Here is a 22221-nt window from a genome sequence, read left to right as displayed (position 1 = left end):
ACCCACCCTCTGGTCCCCTTGTATTGTCACATTTCCTTTTGACAAAGAAGCAGCTGCCTGCAGCTGCCTCCATCACCCACTGTGCTGTGTCAGCTGTACATTTGCAGCCTGAAGCTGCTGAACTTCTCATGTGTTCCCACTTCCCATAAGCATAAGTTTTTGCCCATAAGTTCTTGCTCAAACATCAGCAGGCAACAGCTATTCTTGTTGTTGGACTGTACTCACTATTCTTCATGTGTGTGTTGACAACTGCAGTAATCAGCTCTTTGTGAGAGAGTGGGATACAAATTATGGAACAAAGATGATAAATCAGCAACAGTGTTTGCATTTTATTACTTCCTTCTGTGCATATCTGTGAAAAACCACTCTGGACTAGGACATACTCTCTATTCAAAAGCCAGAAGTGTGTAGAAGGTTTGTGATTCCAGAAAGATTAAGATTTCAAGTTGGCAGAATACACTGGATTGGGGATTTGGTTGGTCGTTGGGGTTTATTTTTAATTCTGTGATCTGAAATAATAGCCTTGCTATTAATAATGTACAAGAGGAAATGTAGTACCTTCTGCCTTTCTCTTTATGGTGAGAGCAGAATTGCACAGAAACACCTAAACTTGTAGGGAATCTGTTCTTGGTGCTGGCAGTGTCAGGGATTATTTCCCAAGCAGTGCTTTGGGTAACTCTCACAAAGGCTTCCCTAGCTTTATACAGGGGATCTAGAAAGGCCAGATTGTTGCAATAGAGGCCTTAGCCTGCTATGACATGATACCTTGCATTTAAGCAGAGCAGTGTGTCTTCCAGGGAACCAGTAACCCTGTGGGAATTTCAAATCCTGCAGTGGGATTTACCTTGCCATGTGAGACCTGCCATGAATTCCTGTGCTCATGTCCTGAGATTCATGTACTGTCTGAGCAACAAGGGAGGATCTTTGAGCATAAAGTGCCTTCATGTCCTCGACAAGTAAAAGGGTCAAAAGGAAAGTATTTCCAGAGTTCATATTAAAAAATACATGGTTTTCTGAAAAGAGGCATTCCAGTTTGTTAGAAATCTTTTCTACAGCATTCTGGAAAAGAAGGTGGTATGATTTTTCTCCCTCTGAGACTGGAGGCTTCTGACATCACATTACAGTTTTAAAATCTTTTCTCTTGGGGTTCCAGAGGAAGACTTTGACTTTTCAGGAGGTGAAGGACCACTGATGATCTGCAGGAAGCGGGACCAGTCTCATTGCCTTCTCTTCTTTCCACCTTCCAAGTTTTCCAGGTTTCAGCATGATCATCTCCATGATTCAAAAAGGCTGGAATCTGTAGTTGTTAAGCTGTGCTACTCACTGAATACAGTTTATAGTTCTGTGAAACTGATTCCCAAGTTCCAACTCTTGGAATTCAGAATTATTTTAGTGGGTTTTAATCAGAAAGAGTGCAGAATATTTTCAAACGTGTGTAATCTTTAAAGTGCCCTTGAGGGCGCACTTGGCAGTGTGCAGCTGCCCAGCTCTGCCTCGATGTTGCAGTGTGTGCTGCAAGGCCTCTGTAAGAAACACCCAGGTCTGCAGCCTTCAAAGCAAATACTAACCTTGGCTGGTACATGGTGATACTCACTACCAATACCAAGCCTTTTTTTTTCTTCCACAGGTGGCTGGTGGTGGAGGTGCTGATCACCACAGGTGTGTACCTACTGCTAGGGGCTACTGTACAGTACCACAGGTTAACCACAGAGAATCCCAACAGCATGGGGCTGCATTGATGCTAAGCACTTCACTAAACAAATTCTAGAAACTGGTGTGTAGTTGAAGATTATTGCCTTTGAAGCTGAGTAGCTGAGGAGTAGAAAGCAGATCCCAGTCCATCTTGCAATCCTTGGGAAGCAAAACAATCAGCTGTGTCTCTGTGGGACAGTCAGTTCTTGCTAATATTGGATGTGTGTGTTTTAGGAGTATTTTCAGCTCTCTTGTAGACCAAGATTAGGCTTCCAGCTGCTTTGTACAGACCTCCAAGAGAAAAAGATCAAGTGTGCTTGGAGCAGTTGTAGGTATTGCTGGCATGGGAATGTCCTGTGGTTATGGGATTCATCTGCCTGTGAGACAGAAGTGGGTAGGATTTGCACCACACTATTCCAGTAGAATGATCAGTGGGTGTAGGTGTGTGCTCTGCTGTGTTGACAGATGGGAGCTGAGAGCCAGCATTCCCTACCTGGCACTCGTGCTGCAGGAGCAGCGTGCAGTGAGTCAGCGCTGCGGAGTCGCCGCGCCATAGTAAACAGAAGCCCAGGAAAATGTGCTGTCATCCCCTCAGAGTCTGTTAACTGGGAGTGATCCTGAGCTCTGACACTGCTCACCACTTTGCTCCCTGAACTCCTCTGAGCTCGTGGTGACTGCATTTGTCTCAGTCCAAATTCAGATGCTGCAGAGTGTGAGAAAACTGTCAGGACTGGACTGGCATATAAGAATGGAATTCTCATGGACTAACTCAAACTGAATCCATGCTAAATAATAAAAAGCACAGTAGTGTAGAGTTCATGGACTGAAATGTCATGTTTTCATAACTGTTTGTGATGTTTGCATGAAGCTGCAGAAAACTTGTAATGCATGTGTAGGAGAATGAGTCCAGCTGTGGCTCTTCAGAGTCATTAAAATGTCTCTGTTACTCACTGAAAGGAGCTGACTGGTGCAATTAGTACAGTAATAAGCATCTCTGGAGCCTTGTGTCTGCATACAAAATGATGCCTATCTGTTCAAAACTCTGGGGAGCCTGATGTTTTGCTTGGGATTGTGCAGAGCTAAGTAGACATCTTTTCATATTAAAATCTGTAGATCTTTTCTTTTTCTAACTGAGAACACTTCTCAGTGTGCCCTCGGGATTTAGTCCTCTTAATTTCAACTAGACTGCTATATTTTCTAAACCAAAAATTGTATTGTTTGAACCTAGATGAATGTGTCTTATTCGCTGACTTAATTCTGGTAAATCAAACCTTTTATTTCAAAAGCTCCAGCAGAGAGTCATTAAGCAAAACAGACTTCAAGCAAAATGCACTTGTCACTATTATTGACATAGACTTAAAGGCATGCTCTAATATAAATGTAAGCCAATGGAAAGAAAGAGCTAAAAAGGTATTGAGAGGTAGGAATGAGTTTTCGTTTAGATAGGACTAAGGGAATCTGTTGTGTTTTCAGATGGGAGTTCTTTGTCCTATGCCAAATCACATGCTTAAACCTCCAGCTGGGATGCAGTGGTTTATCATGAGAATTGACAACCCCCAGGGAGGAAGGCAGCAGCTCTGAAGTAATTTGGAAAGCAACAGTGGTCTTTGAAATGGAATTCTTAGAACATCCTGTCTCTGGGATATTTATGAATCAAATGCTTAGCCTGTGAACTGCTAGAAACTCCATGATCGAGGAATTCTTGTAGACTTCTGGTGCTGAAAAATCTGTGCAAGTTTGTAGGAGAAGCTGCTGTGTAGAAAATAAGCAGTGTGTAAATGAGTCTTGCTGAACTCTTACCATCTGCTGTTAATGTTGCAGGAATTCTCCTGTTTAGCCAAGCCTTCAAGTCATTGGTGTTACTGATGGAGTTCTCTCTGCAGATTGAATTCTTGCTTTCTCATTTCCCCAAATGGACCAGTTCCTCTTTGTAGATTTTGGAGCTGTTGGAGGTGATAGGCTGTGAGCAGTTAATAGAGTAGTAACAGAGTTAATGCCACAGTCTCCTGTTGAAATTGCTTTAGTTACACAGAACTCTTCCGTTTGATCAGAGCTGTGGTCTGTGTACCAGATGTTGCAGAGAAGAATGATGGGGTTTTTTTTAATTTTTCACTTGCATATTTTCAACTGTATGTAAGAACTTTTTGTTATAAACGTGACACAGCAGGTTTGGCAATGCTTCCATCTAAACAGGGTGGATAAGAAAAGGATTATTAGTTCTTGAAGCATTTATTTTGGTTAACCCAGCTCAGGTTCTTTAAGCTACTGCATCGTATTTTGTGGCATCCCATTTCCATCCCAGTGAGACTCCTTTATTTTCCTTTTTTCTTTAAGTTATTAACCACTTCTCCATGTCTCCCATGTTTGAAAATTACGGAGAGTCTCCTTTCAAGGGCAGAAACTGACAGCTTTTATGCCTTCACCTCCACTAGGTACACTGTGGTGCCCAAGACTGAGCTTTGGGTTGAGTTGGGTTAAAATGAGGAATTTTCTTTTTAAGAAATAGCAGCTGCATGACAACAGCAGTAGGAGTAGAGTTGCTTCTCTGAGGCAATCTTATTTCTCTTCCAAGGCTCCTGGCTCCATTTCCCAATAGACTTCATTGTTTCTGTTGCTTTTGTTATTCTCTTTTAATGAGATTGTCCTCTTCCCCTCTTAAGACCTATTGCTTTCTGCAGAGTGAAAGCAGAGAGCAGTAAACTGGGATTTTTGCTTTACCCAGTCCTACTACCCTCATTTCCCGCAAAGTTTCCCTATTTCCAAATGAGCTCTTAAGATTATTTTGATTAGCATAGCTCCTCCGTGTCCAAGCTACAGGAGTCTCCCACACGGTCCGCTTTGGGAGAAGCCAGTACTGGAGATAATAGAGCAAACACTGACCTTTACTTCTATTGGGATAAATGACAGTATTGCAACTATCTTAAAAATGTAATTGTTTCTTATCCCAGGAGACTCTCACAGTGTGAATGGAAGCCAGTTGAACTTCTGGAGGACAGTAAAGCAGGTTTAACCCTGAATTCTGCTGCAATGCATCCTAATTGTTCTCTGCAGCTTTTTATTGTGTGGCTGCTAGATAGAGATTGTGGTCCTGTAACCTCCTATGTGCAACATCTGTGGTGTGGTTTCTGCAGATAGATTCCTTATGTTCAAATTTTTGGAGTACATAATTTAGTTTGACTTTGTTGGGTGTTAAATCTGGATTCAGCTCTTTGGGTGATGGGGGACAACTTTCTTAAAGACTTCGAGAACTTGAGCGTTCTTTGAAAAAAACAGATAAGAATCCTGCTTGCCAGAATCCAGAGCATTATGAATTGACTGTGGATGTGGATCTTGGTTTGATCCCTGGCTCGGTGCTGCATTGTTTGGAGTCCAGCAGTGGCTGGCTTTTGGACAGCATGTCCTAGAGCGAACTTGTGCAATACTGTCAGCAGCTGTAATTATCACAGGAATTCTGCTGAGGAGTAACTGCTAGACATTTGTCTGCTGATTGTGTTGGGAAGCCTTGCATTTAATTAATCAGCACTCTTTTTTTTTTCTCTGTCTCTCTTGACCAGATGAATTTGATGCCTACATTATCGTGTCCTTCGTAAATGCCACACTGGTGCTGTCTATCGGAGAGACTGTAGAGGAAGTGACTGACTCTGGATTCCTGGGCACTACACCAACCTTGTCCTGCTCTCTTCTTGGTGATGATGCTTTGGTACAGGTAATGGAGAGCTGCTTCTTACATGTCTACTGTCTGCCACTCTCAGCTTGCTGCACAGATGTGATTTCTGTAGTAGTGCAACACATGTCTAAAGGTGTGGATTGGCAGAGAATGATGCTGATTCGGGCTTTCCCTCTTTATATCTTGCTAAGTGAAACTGGACAAGTTCAAAATGGTTGTAATCTCCTTCAGTAGTTCCTTGCTGTGGTTAAAAGATGCAGTTCTCCCAGCTGGCAAAAATCATCCTGCCGGTTCAGCCTGGTGCATAGTTCAGATCACTGGCTGCCAGGAGTGGTTCTTGCCTTTGGCTGCTGCTGAGTCAGAACCACCAGTGAAAGGGGAGTTGTGAAGAGATGGTAAGTACAGAATTGATGTGGTGGTTTTTTTCTTTTTCAGGTTTATCCAGATGGGATCCGGCACATCCGAGCAGATAAGAGAGTAAATGAATGGAAGACACCAGGGAAGAAAACCATTGTAAAATGTGCTGTGAACCAAAGACAAGTAGTGATAGCACTGACTGGAGGAGAACTGGTTTACTTTGAGATGGACCCGGTATGTGTGTTAATGTTGTGAATGAGTTTGGAAGAGTGAGGTATGGGTTAGTAAATTGTTTAAAAATTGTGATACTGTTCATATAACAAATCCAAAGCATCGTTTAAAAACAAAGTATCTCATTTGTAAGTCTTACATTTTTCTCTCTCAGTCAGGACAGCTGAATGAGTACACAGAGAGAAAGGAGATGTCGGCTGACGTCGTTTGCATGAGCCTGGCCAACGTTCCTCCTGGGGAGCAGCGTTCCCGGTTCCTTGCTGTTGGACTGGTGGACAACACTGTCAGAATTATTTCACTTGACCCTTCGGTGAGTAGCTGCTCTGGTTTTATCCTTTCATTGGTTTGAAATGTTTAGAAGGATCCTCCAGAGGTGGACTGTAACCATCCAAACTGTCTTTCTGTATTCAGATGGGTGAGCAGGAATGGACAGCTTGCATGGTTTTTCTCTGCTGGTTGGCAGGAAGTGTGATCCTTGATCCTTCCCTCTAACAGATATTCTGGTTTTATTGAGAATCCCTTATGCCTCTGGAGGTTCAGCTGATGAGTCACAAAATAATTTTATTTTATTGTTTTGTTTTGGGTGGTTTTTTTCTTGGGTTTCCCCTCTCATCTCCCTGTTTGTACCTGTACTAAAAGACTCATTCTGCAGGCAAGTTGGCAGCAAACCAAACTTACCGTTCGTCTACCTGCAGCAGATGAGGTGTTCAAAGCTGGTTGTAGTAACCTAAATTTTCCTTAGGTCACCCCATGCTAAATAGCAGCAAATGGTGCTAGAACAGTTTGGAAGGATCCCGTTTATCTTCTCTAGAGGCCAAGCAGCTACCACTCCTGCTTGCCAAAATGCATAGAGCCAGCATCTGTTATAACTTGTTTTTTCTTTTTTTCTTTGAATACTTCTTTCTGGAAGATCTAAAAGGACATCTTTCAGCTCCTTAGGTGGAGCTTGAATCCTGTCTTGCCATGCCAAGCCTTGCTGACTGGTGTCCCTCTGTCCTGTTTCCCCCAGGATTGTTTACAGCCCCTGAGTATGCAGGCACTGCCTGCACAGCCCGAGTCGCTGTGCATCGTGGAGATGGGTGGCACGGAGAAGCAGGATGAGCTGGGGGAGAGAGGCTCCATTGGCTTTCTGTACCTGAACATTGGACTGCAGGTGAGGGGCTCTTGCCTGGTTCTGGCAGGTTTGTCTTGAGGAGCTTTTGCTTAAAAGTGGATTGTTAAGATAGCCCTGTCATCATGCAGTGCAACACAAAGCCTGGCTTCCCTCTTTGTTGCAATGTGTTTGACAACCCAGACTGGGGAATTCACTGTGTGACTTCACAGAGGTGTGAGTTTCCCTGTACATTTTTAGACTAAAGACTAGTCAAAAGACAGTGTATTATACCAGATTTTATGTAGGACTGATTGTGCTTTTCCCATTCAAGAAGGAAGCATATTTTAAGAAATATTTCTGGGTGAAATGTTGAGCAGCTTTTTAAATATTGCCTGTAGGGCAGAGTGTCAGACAAGTAACTGCCCACAAGCAGAGGCTCTGCTCTAATAACTTTGCTGTTTCACAACTTTTTGTTACATCCAGTACAGATTCTCTGATCTTTGACAAAATAATGTTGTTTTGACAATTCAACCTGTGGTAAAAATAATCATCACAGGTTAGGTTTTTCCACATGCCACAGGTTTGATGTCAGAATGCAATCTGTTTTTGAGGAGCATGAGGTTTTGGGTAAATCCTTTGTACCGAGAGGGATGGGGATCTGGAATTCACCTTCAGGTTTTTATGGCTTGTGTGATACACTAAAGTCCTCAATCTGTGTTTTATTTTGGAGGCAGTCCTTTCTGCCCTGTAGAACTGTGCAGGACCTGTGCTTTGCTATTAAAAGTGTGGCTGTAGGGGAGGGTTGTACCGACAGCTGGGAAAACAAGCAGCTCATTCTTCAGCAACTGCCTCTCGATTGTTCTGAATGATGCACATAGTAAGTTACTCCTTACCTTCAACCTGGACCTTGTTGTTTTGCTGCTGCCAAGAACGGTGTGCTGCTGCGGACCGTCCTGGACCCCGTCACCGGTGACCTGTCCGACACCAGGACCCGGTACCTCGGCTCCCGGCCCGTCAAACTCTTCCGTGTCCGGATGCAAGGCCAGGAGGCGGTAAGGGAGCCGAGCTCCTGCAGGGGTGCAGATCGCTCCCCAGGCACCACATCCCAGATTTTCTTATGGGTGGGCAGGGTGGGGAAGCATCCCTGCAGCACAACAGGACCCTCTGGGTAAGGGTGGGAAGTAGAATGACTTCATTATGGAGCTGCCTGGCTTACAGCTTGTTCTTTCACAAACAGCCTTGCTCTTTCTCCCCTTGTTGCTGTGTAGTGCTTCCCTGCCTTCTCTGAACTAGGATTCATCTGACCCTTAGGCTGTGTTTACAGTGTGCTTGGAGAGGTCTGAGCAGCTTTTTGGGCTGAGAGATACATCTTGCCTGCTGTAGTGCACAGAGGGGGAGAGAGCTCTGTGCAGAAAACTTACCCTTGAATGCTTGATGCAGTGAATGGTTGTGTCCTTGCATGTTGAGAATAGCTCAGCCAAGGGCTGGGCAGCTGCCATACGTGGTTCAAGGAAAATATCTGCAAGAATTGGCATAGAAGGAAGAATGTGTTTCATCAGAAATGCCATTTCCAGCCCTTCTGATGTGGCACTGGGGAAATCAGCCACCCCCTGCTTGACTCATTTTTGGATGACACCTTCAGAGTTGAGAAATATTGCTGATCAGCATAGGGAGCTGGATCTGGGAATTTGAGCTCAGCTGTAGTGTTAAAGGTGCACTGGATGAATCTCTTCAAGTTGCTCCTGCCATCTTGGAGATGAGGAGCTTTACAGCTCCAGCAGAGAATACCTGTAGAATAACTGAGAATAATCTCTCTCTGCTTTGAGATCAGCTGTTGTCATTCAGGCAGGAACTAAGGTTGCACATAGACTCATTTAGCCAAATGTATAAAGCTGAAAAGTTTGGAAGTCAATCTGCTTCCTTTTTTCTCATAATTTGATTTAGGCTAATGATGATGTTTAGTAAATTTCACTAAGAGTGCTACAGTACTTGGATTATGACAAAGCAGTAAATATTTATTTTAAAAGACCTGTTCCCATTAGAGCAAGCTATTAAAAAAGGAGATATGAGAGTATTGTTGGTCTTGGCCTTTATAGGTAGCAGTAGAAGATCTTGACTTTTGCAGTGGTGTCAGTGCACCTCAATTTGTTGTCTTGATAGTGCTTTAAAGTTCCTTTTCATGCCATATTCAGTTTCCAGAGAAAACTGAAAGTAAGGAGTGTGTCTCTTCAGGTGTTCTCTTAGCTGGGTGGGGTCCACCCACAAGAATTCAGTTGTTCCAGTGGGGAAGAGTTGGGCACTGTACATGCATTCCTATTGCATAAAGTGAGCTTGCCTCCATTCCCAAACCTAATAAATTTGCTGCCTGTCTTTCCCAGGTGCTGGCCATGTCAAGCCGTTCCTGGCTTAGTTATTCCTATCAATCACGCTTCCACCTGACTCCCCTGTCTTATGAGACACTGGAGTTTGCATCTGGTTTTGCTTCTGAGCAGTGCCCTGAGGGCATTGTGGCCATCTCCACAAACACATTGAGGTAAGCATCAGAGGGAAAACACAAATGCTTGTGGGCTGGGATGCCAGGCAGGTGAAGCGGTGAATGTCAGGTGAATTCCACCTGACATTCAAAAGGAAAGAGGTAATGACTTTACTTCAAAAATATTTTTTTATTATGGATAATGATTTGGTAGAAAAACTTGGATGGGTTTCAGAAAACAGACAATTTAAGGAAATTTGTGCTGACAAAAATAAGTGGGGTGTACTTCTCAGATTTGTATTTTCTAGCTTTTTAAAATAAGTGTAATTCAAGTTACTCTTCAATTCTCTGATCCTGAGAGAGGGAAGCATTTAATAAATGTGGACCTGTTATGTATTAGGGTCTTGTGGTTTGTGATCTGAATTGGCTGCTTTGCAGGAAATGAACCACGTGATTTCAGAAACCAGAGGCATGACAGGGATGTGTTTGTTGCCTTTTTTAAAGATCAGCTGAGATACTAAAAAGATAAATGAAAATAATGAACCACAAATTCAGATGCTGTGCTGTATGCACTTGAACAGGCACTTTTTTCATATCTGTCCTCATTGAAATATTACGGCATTCATTGCTTTTAAAGGAGCCATTCTTTCTGGAAAGACTTGTGGTTTTTAGACACCAAATGCCAGAAGAACTGGCATTTCAGCTGGCAAGTCACAGGAAGAAAGAGCTGGCATTGCGTTTTTGATACTCTTTTTAACTGAAGTGCCTCTGAGGAGCATTTGATTATATGTCAATGTCACATTTAGATTCAGATGATGTGTTCCCCAAACGTGCACTTTCCTTCTTCCATGTGCTCTTTGTTCCTCTTGGGACAGACTTGCTTCAGCACCAGTCAGAACACATCCTGGGACAGCAAGAGCCCTCAAAGACCTCATGCTGCAGCACACACCTGTCTCACACCATGGGCTCCCATTTTAGGATGTTGGTTTTGCTCTGCTCTCTGGAGCTGTTTGCTAGTTGCTGTCTGGCCTGAGAAAGATGCTACTCCTCTCTAGCACTAGCCAGCTTCACAAAGAAAAAGTTCCATTCCAGTTTCATTCTCTTGGACAGCTGTTTTTAGGTTGTGTTCAACACATGTCTTATCTTTGTCCCCCAGGATTTTGGCACTGGAGAAGCTGGGAGCAGTCTTCAACCAGGTTGCCTTCCCGTTGCAGTACACACCCCGAAAATTTGTCATTCACCCAGAGAGCAACAACCTGATCATCATCGAGACAGACCACAACGCTTACACTGAGGCCACCAAGGCTCAGAGGAAGCAGCAAATGGCTGAGGTGATTGGGCTGGGGGACAGGTACACCCATCTGTTCCCCTGAGGGACTTCTGCAACTGGAAGTGCTCCCTCCTCATTAATTCCCAGCTGCCATTACCTGCAAGGCTTTCAGCCTGTGTGAATGCAGGGACTGGGAGAAGAGTGGAGATCTGCGTCAAAACACAAATTTCAGCAGAATGCACCACTTCCTACTGTTCCTTCCTTTGCATGTTGTTAGGGCAGATTTTAAGAACCACCAATTGAGTGGAGGACAGTCTTGCTTGTGTAACGCTGTTCTGTGGGGTTTCTGTGGTTGGTTGAGGATGCTTGCATTTCAGTGGGTTGTTTATTTTCTTCTCAGGATTGTTGATCTGGGGAAACAGCTCCCCAGACAGCTGTCACTGGGACAGGGCAGAGCTGACACAGTCATGCTCTGAGCTGTAGAGGCTCCCTGGGGAATAAGCTCAGACTGGGTGGAAGCTTTGGGACTTAATGGGTTTTATGTCTTCATAGGCAGTACCTTTCCCCAGATTACCTGTGTTTAGGCAAAACAGGGAGGTTGTATTCTATGCAGAGCATCAGCATACTGGGAAAGGAAATCACTCAGCTGTTCTTTTCTTCTGTCCTTTAATGCTGTAGGAAATGGTGGAAGCTGCAGGTGAGGACGAGAGGGAGCTGGCTGCAGAGATGGCTGCAGCCTTTCTGAATGAGAATCTTCCTGAGTCCATCTTTGGTGCTCCCAAGGCAGGCAATGGTCAGTGGGCCTCTGTTATCAGAGTGATGAACCCCATCCAAGGAAATACATTAGATCTGGTTCAGCTGGAGCAGAATGAAGCTGCTTTCAGGTAAGAAGCATTGCCAGTGCAGCAAGAGTCCCTGCTTGTGATGAGTCTTAGGTGTTTTTTTTCCTTTTACTTATCAGTTACTGAGTTGAAATCCAGATGGAGCATATTACCAAGAGACTGGCTTGAAATTCCAGAATTGATTTGTCTTGCCTTTCCTTCCCTTCCAACCCTAATCTTGTCCTCATGTGGCATTAAGAGCTTGTGGTGCTCCAAATGTGGTTGCTGTACCCAGTGCCTAAAGAACAACACAGGGATGTAAATGACAGATAACAGAGCTAGGAACAAGAGAATGTGCTGTTATCTCTCAGTTTTCCTTCTCATCCAGGTAAACTGAGGATAGATTAAATGGAAAGGGAAGTGTTACACTGCAGGGGAAAACCAACACAATAACCATGAAGAATAGCACATGCCTCAGCAGGTGAAGTAGAGTTAGGTCATGTTAGTCCAAAAGGCTGACCTGCCATTTCCAACCTGCCTGAGCTATTTACTGAGCAGGAAATAACACTGGAAGATGAGGAAGGTTATTTGTATATGTTCCAATGGGAACAGCCTTTGAAAACTAGCTTCTAGTAGAGTTTTGCACATCACTAGGCAGTGTCCAGCTTGTGAAAATGTTTAGTAACACTGGGCATTGTGAAAATATAAAATGCTTTGGGCATATGTGACAGATAGAACACACATGGAGGGTGTAGTGTGGAAGAATGAACAAATCTGCATTAAAGATTTCTACAAGGAGATAAAAATGACCTCTTAAAAGGCAATGTCAGTGTTGAAGGCTTGGACTCTCAAATCTCTGCTGGGCAGGTGCAGGTTGTGCTGTCAGGGATGCAGTCTGGGTGTGCAGCATTAGTGTGGGGATGGCACTGATGTCCTGCTGTGTCCTGTCCTTCCCAGCGTGGCCGTGTGCCGCTTCTCCAACACCGGTGATGAGTGGTACGTGCTGGTGGGAGTCGCCAAGGACCTGATTCTGAACCCACGCTCAGTTGCTGGGGGGTTTGTCTACACATACAAGCTGGTGAATAGTGGTGAGAAGCTGGAGTTTCTGCACAAGGTGAGGGGAGTGATGGGGTCATTTCCAGGCTGAGTGTTGGAGTAGCTCTTACTTGCCTGAGTGCTGCAGTAATACTGCAGTACTTGGTTCATCCTGGGCAAGATTGTCGTGCTGGTGTTACACACTGGAAGCAGACTTGGAGAAAATTAGCTGCCTCCTACAAAATAATTTTGTGCATCTTTTGCAGAGCTGAGGATTGAACGCAGATCTCGCAAGAGTCCTAATTTTACCCATCCGATTGGGTAAATTGGAAAGGAGCAGTGTTTTTCATGCCCTTGCTAGGGAGGGAAGGGAAATGGCTCTGTTTGCTTTCTGGAATATGAGCTCAGAGAGCTGCTTAAGCAGTTGTTTACAGAGCAAATTCATCCTTGGGTTACTTGAACCCTGGTGCTAAGACTATCAGTCCTTGGCTGACCATGTACAGCTGTTGTGAACGGTCATCTTCCTTGGATGCTGTTTGATTGTGTGTAGAAATGATTAGTGACCAACTTGTTTGATAGGTCTCAGGGGCTTCAGCAGAAGTTTCAGCAGAAAAATTACTGTTCTTCTTACATGCTTCCAGCATGGCTGAGATTTGAGCAGATGAGCACATGGAAAGGAATGTTGTGGCTTACTCACTTCCTAGAGTCCTGATGCAGTGAGTGGGTTCTGTCCTGGACCATGGCCTTTTCTGCTGCCACTGAACACCCACTGGGAAGTTGACAGAGCTGAAGTTGTGAAATAAACTTTTCTTAACCAGTGCAGCCAAGCTAGGAATGCTGTAACTGGAAACTCTCTACATGTTCTCCTTCTCTGCTGTGGCTGATCATTTTGGATTGATTAGTGGTGGGAGATTTTTCAGACAGTAACCCTGAGTTACTGAAAATGTGGACATGCTGCAGTTGTTCATATTTAACACTTTCTTTGGTGGCAGTTTCAGGTGGCTGGATTACATTCATGCCTTGCTTTAAAAACAGCCTGGGTAGATTTAGGCAAGGTCTAAAGTTTTTCTCTGGATGTAAACCAAAACTAAGAATTGAGGCAACCAGACACTTGCCTTCTTTTGCTGCCTGCCCAGTATGGGGTTCTTACAGCAGTCCTGTACTTCAGTTAGGGTGCACTACCAGCAGTGTGTTGTGTGTGAGTGCCCATGGCTCTCTTATCTCTGTGTATGACATCTGCTGCTGTCAAAAGGCCTGTGAGGGACTGACCTGTTGCCTCTCCTGTAGACAAGGATTGTTGTTAGCCTTTTGCATTGGAAGCCTTGATACAGGCCAGTGAACGTCAGCCATATCATTAGCTGAATCTGGTCTGAAGGTTTATGTAAGGTTAGCTCTCTTAATGATGAGGATTTCACAATCTTCCTCTTCCCTCTCTAGACCCCTGTGGAGGAGGTCCCTGCAGCCATTGCTCCATTCCAAGGCCGAGTGTTAATTGGAGTTGGGAAGCTCCTGCGTGTATATGACCTGGGCAAGAAGAAACTGCTTCGGAAGTGTGAGAATAAGGTACTGCCTTCTGTTCCTGAGCAGAGCTGTCCATTTGGAACAAGTAATACTTTGCAGCCAGAGTGAAACATGGGGTTTAGCTGCTACTCCAGCCCAAGTGTGTCTGTTTGGTCATCAGAGCGGTGTGTTTGCCTTGCTGGGTGCGTCTATCCAGAGGAGTGCTGGACTAGACTGGACTGTTGTGCTGCTCTGTGCATCCCGTACACACACCATTTTCTTATCACCTGACAGTAGTTCTGCAAGTTCCTTTTTGTCCCAGCTCAGTTACTGACCATGTGCAGGGGTCTGTACAGACTGTTCCTTTGGCTGCTGCAAATGTGAGAGGTCTTAGCGAGAGAGAAGAGAATTGCTGGAAATGTTTCATTAGTTTGGGTGATCAGAAGCTGGAGGATGCATATGACCACCTCATCAGATCCCCAGAATGTTGAAAAGGGGATTTTCTCCTTGAAGTAGATGGTCCTCCTTGCAGAGCATCTCTGGTACTTTAGGAAAAGAAATTGCAGAGCATGATTTTCTAACTTAATTGCCTGCTCCTCCCTCTCTCGTGCAAGCTGCAGAACCTGTGCCAGCAGCTCATTACTGAACAAAAGAACTCCAGCAAGCTAACAGACAGACTGGGAACTTGCAGGGAAGCTTTTTTTTTTTTCTTTTGGTTTGTGTGGTTTTGTTAGTTTGGTTTTTTCCCTAAAACATGACTCACATGAAAAATTGAAGCTTTCCTTCTTGGCCTTCCATGACCAGGTTGTGAGGAGACATGGAAGCAATGCCTGCTTGTAGGGATGTCCTGGCATCTCTAATCATGGGCTCACCAGCAGCACTTGTTCCCTGGACAGTGTTCATACAGAGAAGGCTGTGGATGCCATGTGGTACATATTAGGTTGCCCTGTATTGATGGTATATTTAAAATGGGACTGTAGTATGGCAGAAATAAGGGTATTTTTGGAGGAAATGATGGGAAGTGGTGAGTGAGCTGCAGTTCATGGAGGAAAAAAGTGTTTCAGTTGGAATAGGGTTATACTTCCCTGTGTGAAGCACTGAGGTTTTGTCCTTTCTCTCTCAAAAGCACATTGCCAACTACATCTGTGGGATCCAAACCATTGGGCACAGAGTGATTGTTTCAGATGTTCAGGAGAGTTTCATCTGGGTGCGTTACAAAAGGAATGAGAACCAGCTCATTATCTTTGCTGATGACACTTACCCCCGGTGGGTCACTACAGCAACACTCCTGGATTACGACACTGTGGCTGGGGCAGACAAGTTTGGTAACATCTGTGTGGTGAGTGTGCTTTGCTGAAGTCGGGGCTTTTTGGACATATTTTCCCTTAAAACATCCATGATTTATCTTAAAAGAATGAGAATCTGTCATGGAGACAACGCCCTGTACCATTGACTTGTTTTCATGGGGTGGCTCTGTCATAGTGGGCTGCAGTTTATCTGTTTGTTAAATGAAGCAAATAAGTTAAAGCATCAACAGGTCATAAACATATTTATGAGGTGGCCAGTAATTTGTGTTTATATTGCCTCAAAACTTCCTGTCAGTAAACCTTGAAAAGAAGATTGTTGCTGTGAAAGGGCCCATGAGAACTTGAGTCAGGGTTATCACTCTTACTTTTTCTGACTAAACCTCATAGCTGGCATCGAGCTTTCTCTGTCACTTCCTCTTCACAGTTGGCTTTGTCAGCCAACACTTTCCCACTTGGCTGGATTTCAGCAAGGGAGGAGGAAAGAATAGATGGTCTTTCTGGCAGAGCTTTGATCTCTCTCTGAAGCGTGCTTGGGTGCTTTGGAGTGCAGAGTTCAGCAAGTGTCAGATGCTGCGCCTGCAGGATTTGGCCAAAACACACAAATCAGTCCTCTTCAGTTTTCCTGCCCCACATCCATCAAACTGTTTCCTTAGTGGAAACCACCTTTAGATCAGTTTGACCATACCTCCCAGGGTGATCTGCAATTGCCAGGCCAGGCAGAGGCTGCGTGTGAGGCCTTGCCCATGTTTCTGGGTGATGGATTATTGGTCTTGTTACCACAATTGTTATATAACTGTAAAGGCTGTTTTGGAGAGGCACCTGGATGATTCTGCTCTAAGTATAAAGTGGTTCTTGCAGAGCCCACAAAGGCAGCCTTTAAGACAGCACAGGGGCTCTCCAGAGATAATGTGCTGCTTCTCTGCAGCTTTCTGATCGGTCCTTCCTCTTTCAACACAGGTGAGATTGCCTCCCAACACCAATGATGAGGTAGATGAGGATCCCACAGGCAACAAAGCTCTCTGGGACAGGGGCCTGCTTAATGGAGCATCGCAGAAGGTAATACTTTGTGGGAAGCACATGGTTATTGCAGGAAAAGAAAGCACTGCTTTTCTGTGAAGGCCTTTGCAGTGTTGTCCAGGAGATGTATTGGCAGTTCTGCTTCTATGCAATCTGCTGTGCTGTGGGCGATCTGTTTTCACTGTTGCTGCAAGCCAAATTTCTGAAATCCCAGCTGAAGCCTATTTGGTGTGTTTGAGGGAAGCAGCTCATTTTCTTTTGCTGCTTTCTCTCATTACTTGCATCCGTTTGTCCAGCTGAGTTTTGCCATCTGGTCACAGGTGGAAGGCACTTCCTCTCTAGAAAGGCATTTCAGAACTAGCAGTTGGCTGAATTTATTCTGCTTTCCTCTCTCAAGCCCTTTGATGCTTTTATATAAGCTAAAGAAAAAACATGCTTCTGTGCTTGCCTTTCAGGCTGAAGTGATTATGAATTATCACGTGGGAGAAACGGTGCTTTCCTTGCAGAAGACCACACTGATTCCAGGAGGCTCTGAATCTCTTGTTTATACAACCTTATCAGGGGGAATAGGAATCTTGGTCCCTTTTACTTCCCATGAGGTAAGCAAGCCCAAGCATCAGGCTGCAGTCTTGCTGCTTTTTGTGCACCCATCCACAGCCAGTATATTAAATGTGCTGCATTCCCTGGAGGGCTCCACAGTGGCTGAAAACCTGAGCTACAGGAGAGCCTGTGGCTCCAGTGCAGAAGGGAAGAGAAGGAGTTTGTGGAGTTCTGCATTGGTTCTGTAAAGAGTTAAGAGCATTCCTTGTTGCACTGTTGTTCTGTATGTTTGTGCTTTCAAGGAGCTTTGGGTGATTCAGTGTCTGAGGAGGGAGGAGTCCTTTGGCATGCTTTGTGTAGCGTGTTGGTCAGGCAGTGATGTTTCAAGTCCTGAGGATGGTACTCTGTTCTCTCTTTGCTGTGGCCTCTTGGAGCAGTGGATGGCAAGACATTCCCTGTTGGAGCTGCAGCTCCATGCTGCACAGCTGCTCTATGCCTCATTTCCTGGGAGGCTGATCTGGACCAGGGTGGCTGCCTAACTCTGCTGTGGGTGCTTTCCAGGTAGATGTGGTGAGGGGGTAGCTGTGACTTTGGCTGCCATGTGCAGGGCTGCTCTGGCAGAGTCTGTTACTCACAGAATGGTTTGGATTGGAAGGGACATTCAAAGATCATCTTGTCCAGCCCCAAATGGCCGTGTAATGACAGTGTTTCAGCCAGTGCAGGAGCACCTTCTAATGGGTGTTGTCTTGCATTGCTGGCAGCACTGATGTGTACCAAACTGTTCTCTTATCAATCCTTTATCTCTGCAGGATCACGACTTCTTCCAGCATGTGGAAATGCACTTACGGTCTGAGCACCCTCCTCTCTGTGGACGGGACCATCTCAGTTTCCGCTCCTACTACTTCCCAGTGAAGGTGAGCCCTGAGCACGTGGGATCACCTGGGCATGGGGTGCAGAGAGTTGCTTTGGGGCACAGAGCTGCCTTGAGGCTGGCAGAAGCAAGGCAAGGTTATTGTCGTGTACAAGGCAAGCTTGCTGTTTAGTAGGAAGAACTGAGGCACTGCCAGTAATGGCTTGTGTGGTGCCTGTGGTAGTTGGCTCTTGAGCAGCAGTCTGTTAGGAGAACAGTACTTACACTTAATACATGTCTGTTTTGGTTTCTTGACTCCTGTAATGAGCCTCCCGAGGATTGATCCTGAGACCCAAGCCCAGAGGTGCTGTAGCTGCACTTCTCTACTTCCCACAGCATCTCCATTTTCCACTAGGAGAAGCAGCATTACATAGCTGTTGGTGTGGCTGGATCAAACTGAGTGCTGCCCTGGATTATGTTTTTTCCACCACCACTGTAAAGGAAAATCCAAGTTCAGAAACAGCTGTTCCTTCCTATTTCTGCTTTTGAGGAACTGTTAGAAGCTGTGAACTGCTAAATGCTCCGATCAGATGGATCCCAGTGGTAGCTACTACCAGAGTAATGAGTCTGGAGTCAGTCAGAATACTGCTCCAGCAGATGAAACTCTCTAGGAGTGGAGTGTGGTGGTGGTCTCTGAGCTTGAGGCTGATTTCCACATACACAGCCTCAAAGATCGCTCCCATTTGATCGAAGCTGCCTTTGTCATCACTCACAGCCTCCCCCAGCCTTCCCAGTGCAGGGGTCAAACCCAGCGGGTCTCTCTTCCTTTCCCTTCTGTGATTCTTCAGCTGCACCCAGGCCTTTTGGGTTTCTGTTTCGTTAATCAAGCTGGCCAGTAATTAATGTGATGCTATTCAGCAGATGAGGTCACCAGGCATGGTCTTGTTTCCAGGACAGGATTAAGAAACTCCTGGGAACAAACTGTTTGTGGCCATTTTTCCCTGTTTAGGCAGGGTTCAGTGCCTCTGTGTGGTTTCGATTCAGTTCTCTCCTCCTTGCCCCTCCAGAACGTGATTGATGGGGACCTGTGTGAGCAGTTCAACTCCATGGAGCCTAACAAACAGAAGAATGTGGCCGAGGAGCTGGACCGGACCCCACCCGAGGTGTCCAAGAAGCTGGAGGACATCCGCACGCGCTACGCGTTCTGAGTGGCAGCTGGCAGGGGCAGAAATGCTCGTGGCTCCTCTGGGTGCTCTTCCAAGCACCATCAGGAGGAGGAATGTGTGCTTTTTTTCCCCCCTTTTCAAATATTGGTTTGGTCCTCTTGGTTTGTGTTTCAAAGTAACGTGACTCCAGTAAATACAGTATCAGCTATTAGGTTTCCCAGCACATCCCGCTAACTGTGTGAAGGCTCCTGACATTCCCGGTTCTGGCCAGAGCAGTTCTCTCTTGGGAAGTGCCCAAGCAGGGCCTCCAGCTGACCCTCAGCCCCATCTCCTTGTCCTCGCTTTTGGATTGGGGAGTCCCATGGGGTCTTGCTGAAAGTTCTGTAGGGCAGATCCATCTGAGTCTTCGTTGGGCCAAGTGGGGTTTGTGATTTCCCCATTTTAGGAAAGCGTTTTAGGAAAGAGCTGTGGCATGATTCAGGATTACCAGGCTCCTCTTTTGGTAGCCAGTGGTGAGCTGCTCTGGGCTTACAGTAGTCCAGGGAGCAGCCAATGGGAAGCTGGCTGTGGAGGGTGTAACTGTCACACTTGTCTTGAACGTTTTCTTCTGAATTGCAAGGGGGTTTTTTGGACTCGCCATTTCTGACTGTTTTCCCTGTAAATAGAGTTTTGTACAATGTTGACTCTCTTGGGGGTGGGGAAGAGCGAGGCCTGAGTCTGGGACTTGATTTGTTTCATAATAACTTTGGCAAGAGAGTGTCTCCAAGCTGTGACTGCGAGCAGCACATGAAGAATAAAAGCCTGTTTTTTCACTACCCTGGCGCTGGGGCTCTTCTCCTTTGTGGCAGCTGCTGCTGACCTGGTGGGAGCAGGAGGGGAGGAGGAGGAATTCAGAAATGTGCACACCCTGAGCCCCTGTGCTCCTGCAGGCCCCTCGCTGCCCCCCTGCCCTGCCTGGAGCTGGTGCCCTGCTGCTTGGTTTGCCCTGGGACACACACAAAGCAGGCTGTGGAGAGAGGAAAGAGTCACTTTTGCAGCCGTTCCAGAGCATGGCTGCACATTGTTGCCCAGCATAGCAGCTGCAGCCCTGGGAGGAGCAGCTGGCTGCCAGGAGGACTGGGGAAAGGTCCTTGTCCCAGAGGCTTGGTAACTGGCTGCAGAGGCTCCCAGTTGGAGTGTATCCTCGCAGCAAGTGCTTCCTGGCTCTGCTGGGTTACTCCCTGCTTCCTGCGGGTGGGGACAGTGATCGCCAGTGACATCCCGGTAAGGATGCTGCTCCTCACTTGGGCTTGGAGAGACAGGTGGCCCTTAGGTGGCCCCTGATACCTGTGTTTCCTTAGAACAGCTTTCACATTCTCTGGTGCACGTACTGTGTGGGGTGAGGGCAAACACACCCTCCTGCTCTGTCCTTTGCACCCTCCTCTCCCCTCCTGCCTTGTTTCAACCTCGCAGGCCTGCATTGGCAGGGGCTTACAACCCTGGACTGCACCCTTTGGCTCTGCCAGCCCCACCCGTGCTGGCAGAGCAAAGGGCTTTGTGCTCCCTTTCCTGACCTCAGTGGGGGCGGCTGCATCAAGGAAGGGGCAAAGGGGAGCTGAGCTTAGTGGGGTCCAGCTTCTGGCTTGCCATAAAGTGGCTCCCTGTCCTCCCTGAGGGAGTGATGCTTTGGATCAGAGGGCACTTCCAGCAGTGCTCCAGTGGCCCTTGGTATTTGTCATGCTGGTGTCCTGAAAGTGAAAGCTAAGGGGGGGGGGGGCGTGTCCCGAGATGTTCCCAAACTGGTTCCAGGCACAGGGTTTTACTTGCTCGGCTGTGCCTGGTAAATAACCTGCCTCCAGTAAAAGGCAAGGCCTGGGGGGGACCCATTCCTAGCCATAAGGAGCTGGGGGCTTGTGGGGAGCTGCCTGAGCCCCCAGCTCCCCTTCACTGGGACAAGGAAAGTTTCAGAGTGAGCTCCCTCCTGCAGCTGCAGGGGATCGGGGTCCTGCCGCCGTGTGGGCGCAGAGCTCCCGGGGCTGTGCACGGGAAGCTGTTTGCCTTGGGCTCATCCCAGCACTGATTTCCAGCACTGATTTCCAGCCACGGAGCAGCCAGGGAGAGCACACCGCCCCCAGCACGGTGCTGCGCAGTTCCGCGCTCTCCCTTCTCTTCCTCGCCCCATCCCGGCTGCCAGGCTGATGAATACGTGGGCAGGGAATGCTGTTAAATGGCTTCCTCCAGCGACTGCAGCAGCTGCGGGCAAAATCCCTGCGGACACCTGAGTGAGGAGCTGGAGCGGCTCCTTCCCTGCTCAGAGCTGAGCATCTTGGCCCCGACGAGTGCGGCGAGGGAGGCAAGGGCCGTGCCTGAGACTGGCCAGGGCCAGGGGAAGCTTGGCAGGAGCACGGCAGTGGCCCTGACTGCATGCCAGGGGAATCCCAGTGCGCTCTCACAGGCAGAAGTGCATTCCTTCCCACGCGTTTCCCTGGGAGCACTGACCCACTCTTTGATAGCCGATTTTCTTGCTGACCCTTTGGATGCTCAGCAGCCCTGAGCACAGACACAGTGGCTCTTCCAACGGGCGCTTCAGGATGATGGGGGGGAGGACAATGTCCCACGTCCCTTGGCCCCTGCTTCTGGCAGGAGCTCAGCCCTGAAGCATCCTGAGAGGATGATGTGGGCTTGGGTCAGAGGGAGCAGAGTCCTGCTGGCCTGGAGCCAGCTTAGAATACCTCAGAGATTAGTGCTGCAGTGCAGCCCTTCCCCGGGCACATCCTGGAAGGCACTGGGCTGACTCCCACTTCGATCGCCCCAAAAGGTGGCCATGGGTGCTCAGCCCAGAAAGTGTCCTGGGTCACCCTGCCAGGAAAGCCCAGCACCCTGGAGGTGCCAGTGCTGGCAGAGGAGAGCACCCAGGGGAGCCTAGGGCTGTGCAGAGTAGTCAGCTGGGCACCCCAGGGGCTATGTGGCACCTGACTGGGTTGGGTGGACACCCTGCAGGGACGGCTCAGCACCCTAAGGAGTGGAGGAGGCATTCACCATAGACCAGCACGCAGGGTGTGGTGCAGCAAAGTACCCCGAGGAGCAGGGAGGGACCCAGCAGGATGAGCCAAATACCCTGGGGAAGCTCAGCTGGATGAGCTGAGCACACTGGGGGTACCTTGGCCAGGTGAACCGAGCAGCTGAGCATCCCGGGGACACCTGCGTGGAACAGGGGGAGATA

At 47.0% G+C, this 22221-nt stretch overlaps 1 protein-coding gene across 1 annotated transcript in view; it reads left to right on the top strand.

Annotated features, from left to right (window-relative positions):
* Positions 1-19832, top strand: part of SF3B3 (splicing factor 3b subunit 3) — a 29062-nt gene extending 9230 nt beyond the window's left edge. The window contains exons 12-26 of the mRNA XM_030955849.1: positions 5247-5398; positions 5795-5950; positions 6102-6257; positions 6957-7100; positions 7970-8092; positions 9419-9573; positions 10670-10844; positions 11462-11667; positions 12562-12718; positions 14077-14202; positions 15266-15478; positions 16404-16502; positions 16919-17062; positions 17813-17917; positions 18921-19832. Of these exons, the coding sequence (XP_030811709.1) occupies positions 5247-5398; positions 5795-5950; positions 6102-6257; positions 6957-7100; positions 7970-8092; positions 9419-9573; positions 10670-10844; positions 11462-11667; positions 12562-12718; positions 14077-14202; positions 15266-15478; positions 16404-16502; positions 16919-17062; positions 17813-17917; positions 18921-19061 (2252 nt within the window). The 3' untranslated portion in view covers positions 19062-19832. The remainder of the gene's footprint in view (positions 1-5246; positions 5399-5794; positions 5951-6101; positions 6258-6956; positions 7101-7969; positions 8093-9418; positions 9574-10669; positions 10845-11461; positions 11668-12561; positions 12719-14076; positions 14203-15265; positions 15479-16403; positions 16503-16918; positions 17063-17812; positions 17918-18920) is intronic.
* Positions 19833-22221: the final 2389 nt, after the last annotated feature.

This window comes from Camarhynchus parvulus, chromosome 11 (assembly GCF_901933205.1).
Source record: "Camarhynchus parvulus chromosome 11, STF_HiC, whole genome shotgun sequence".
In the NCBI taxonomy this organism is placed as follows: Eukaryota; Metazoa; Chordata; class Aves; order Passeriformes; family Thraupidae; genus Camarhynchus; species Camarhynchus parvulus.
This window is presented reverse-complemented; position numbering and strand designations above follow the sequence as displayed.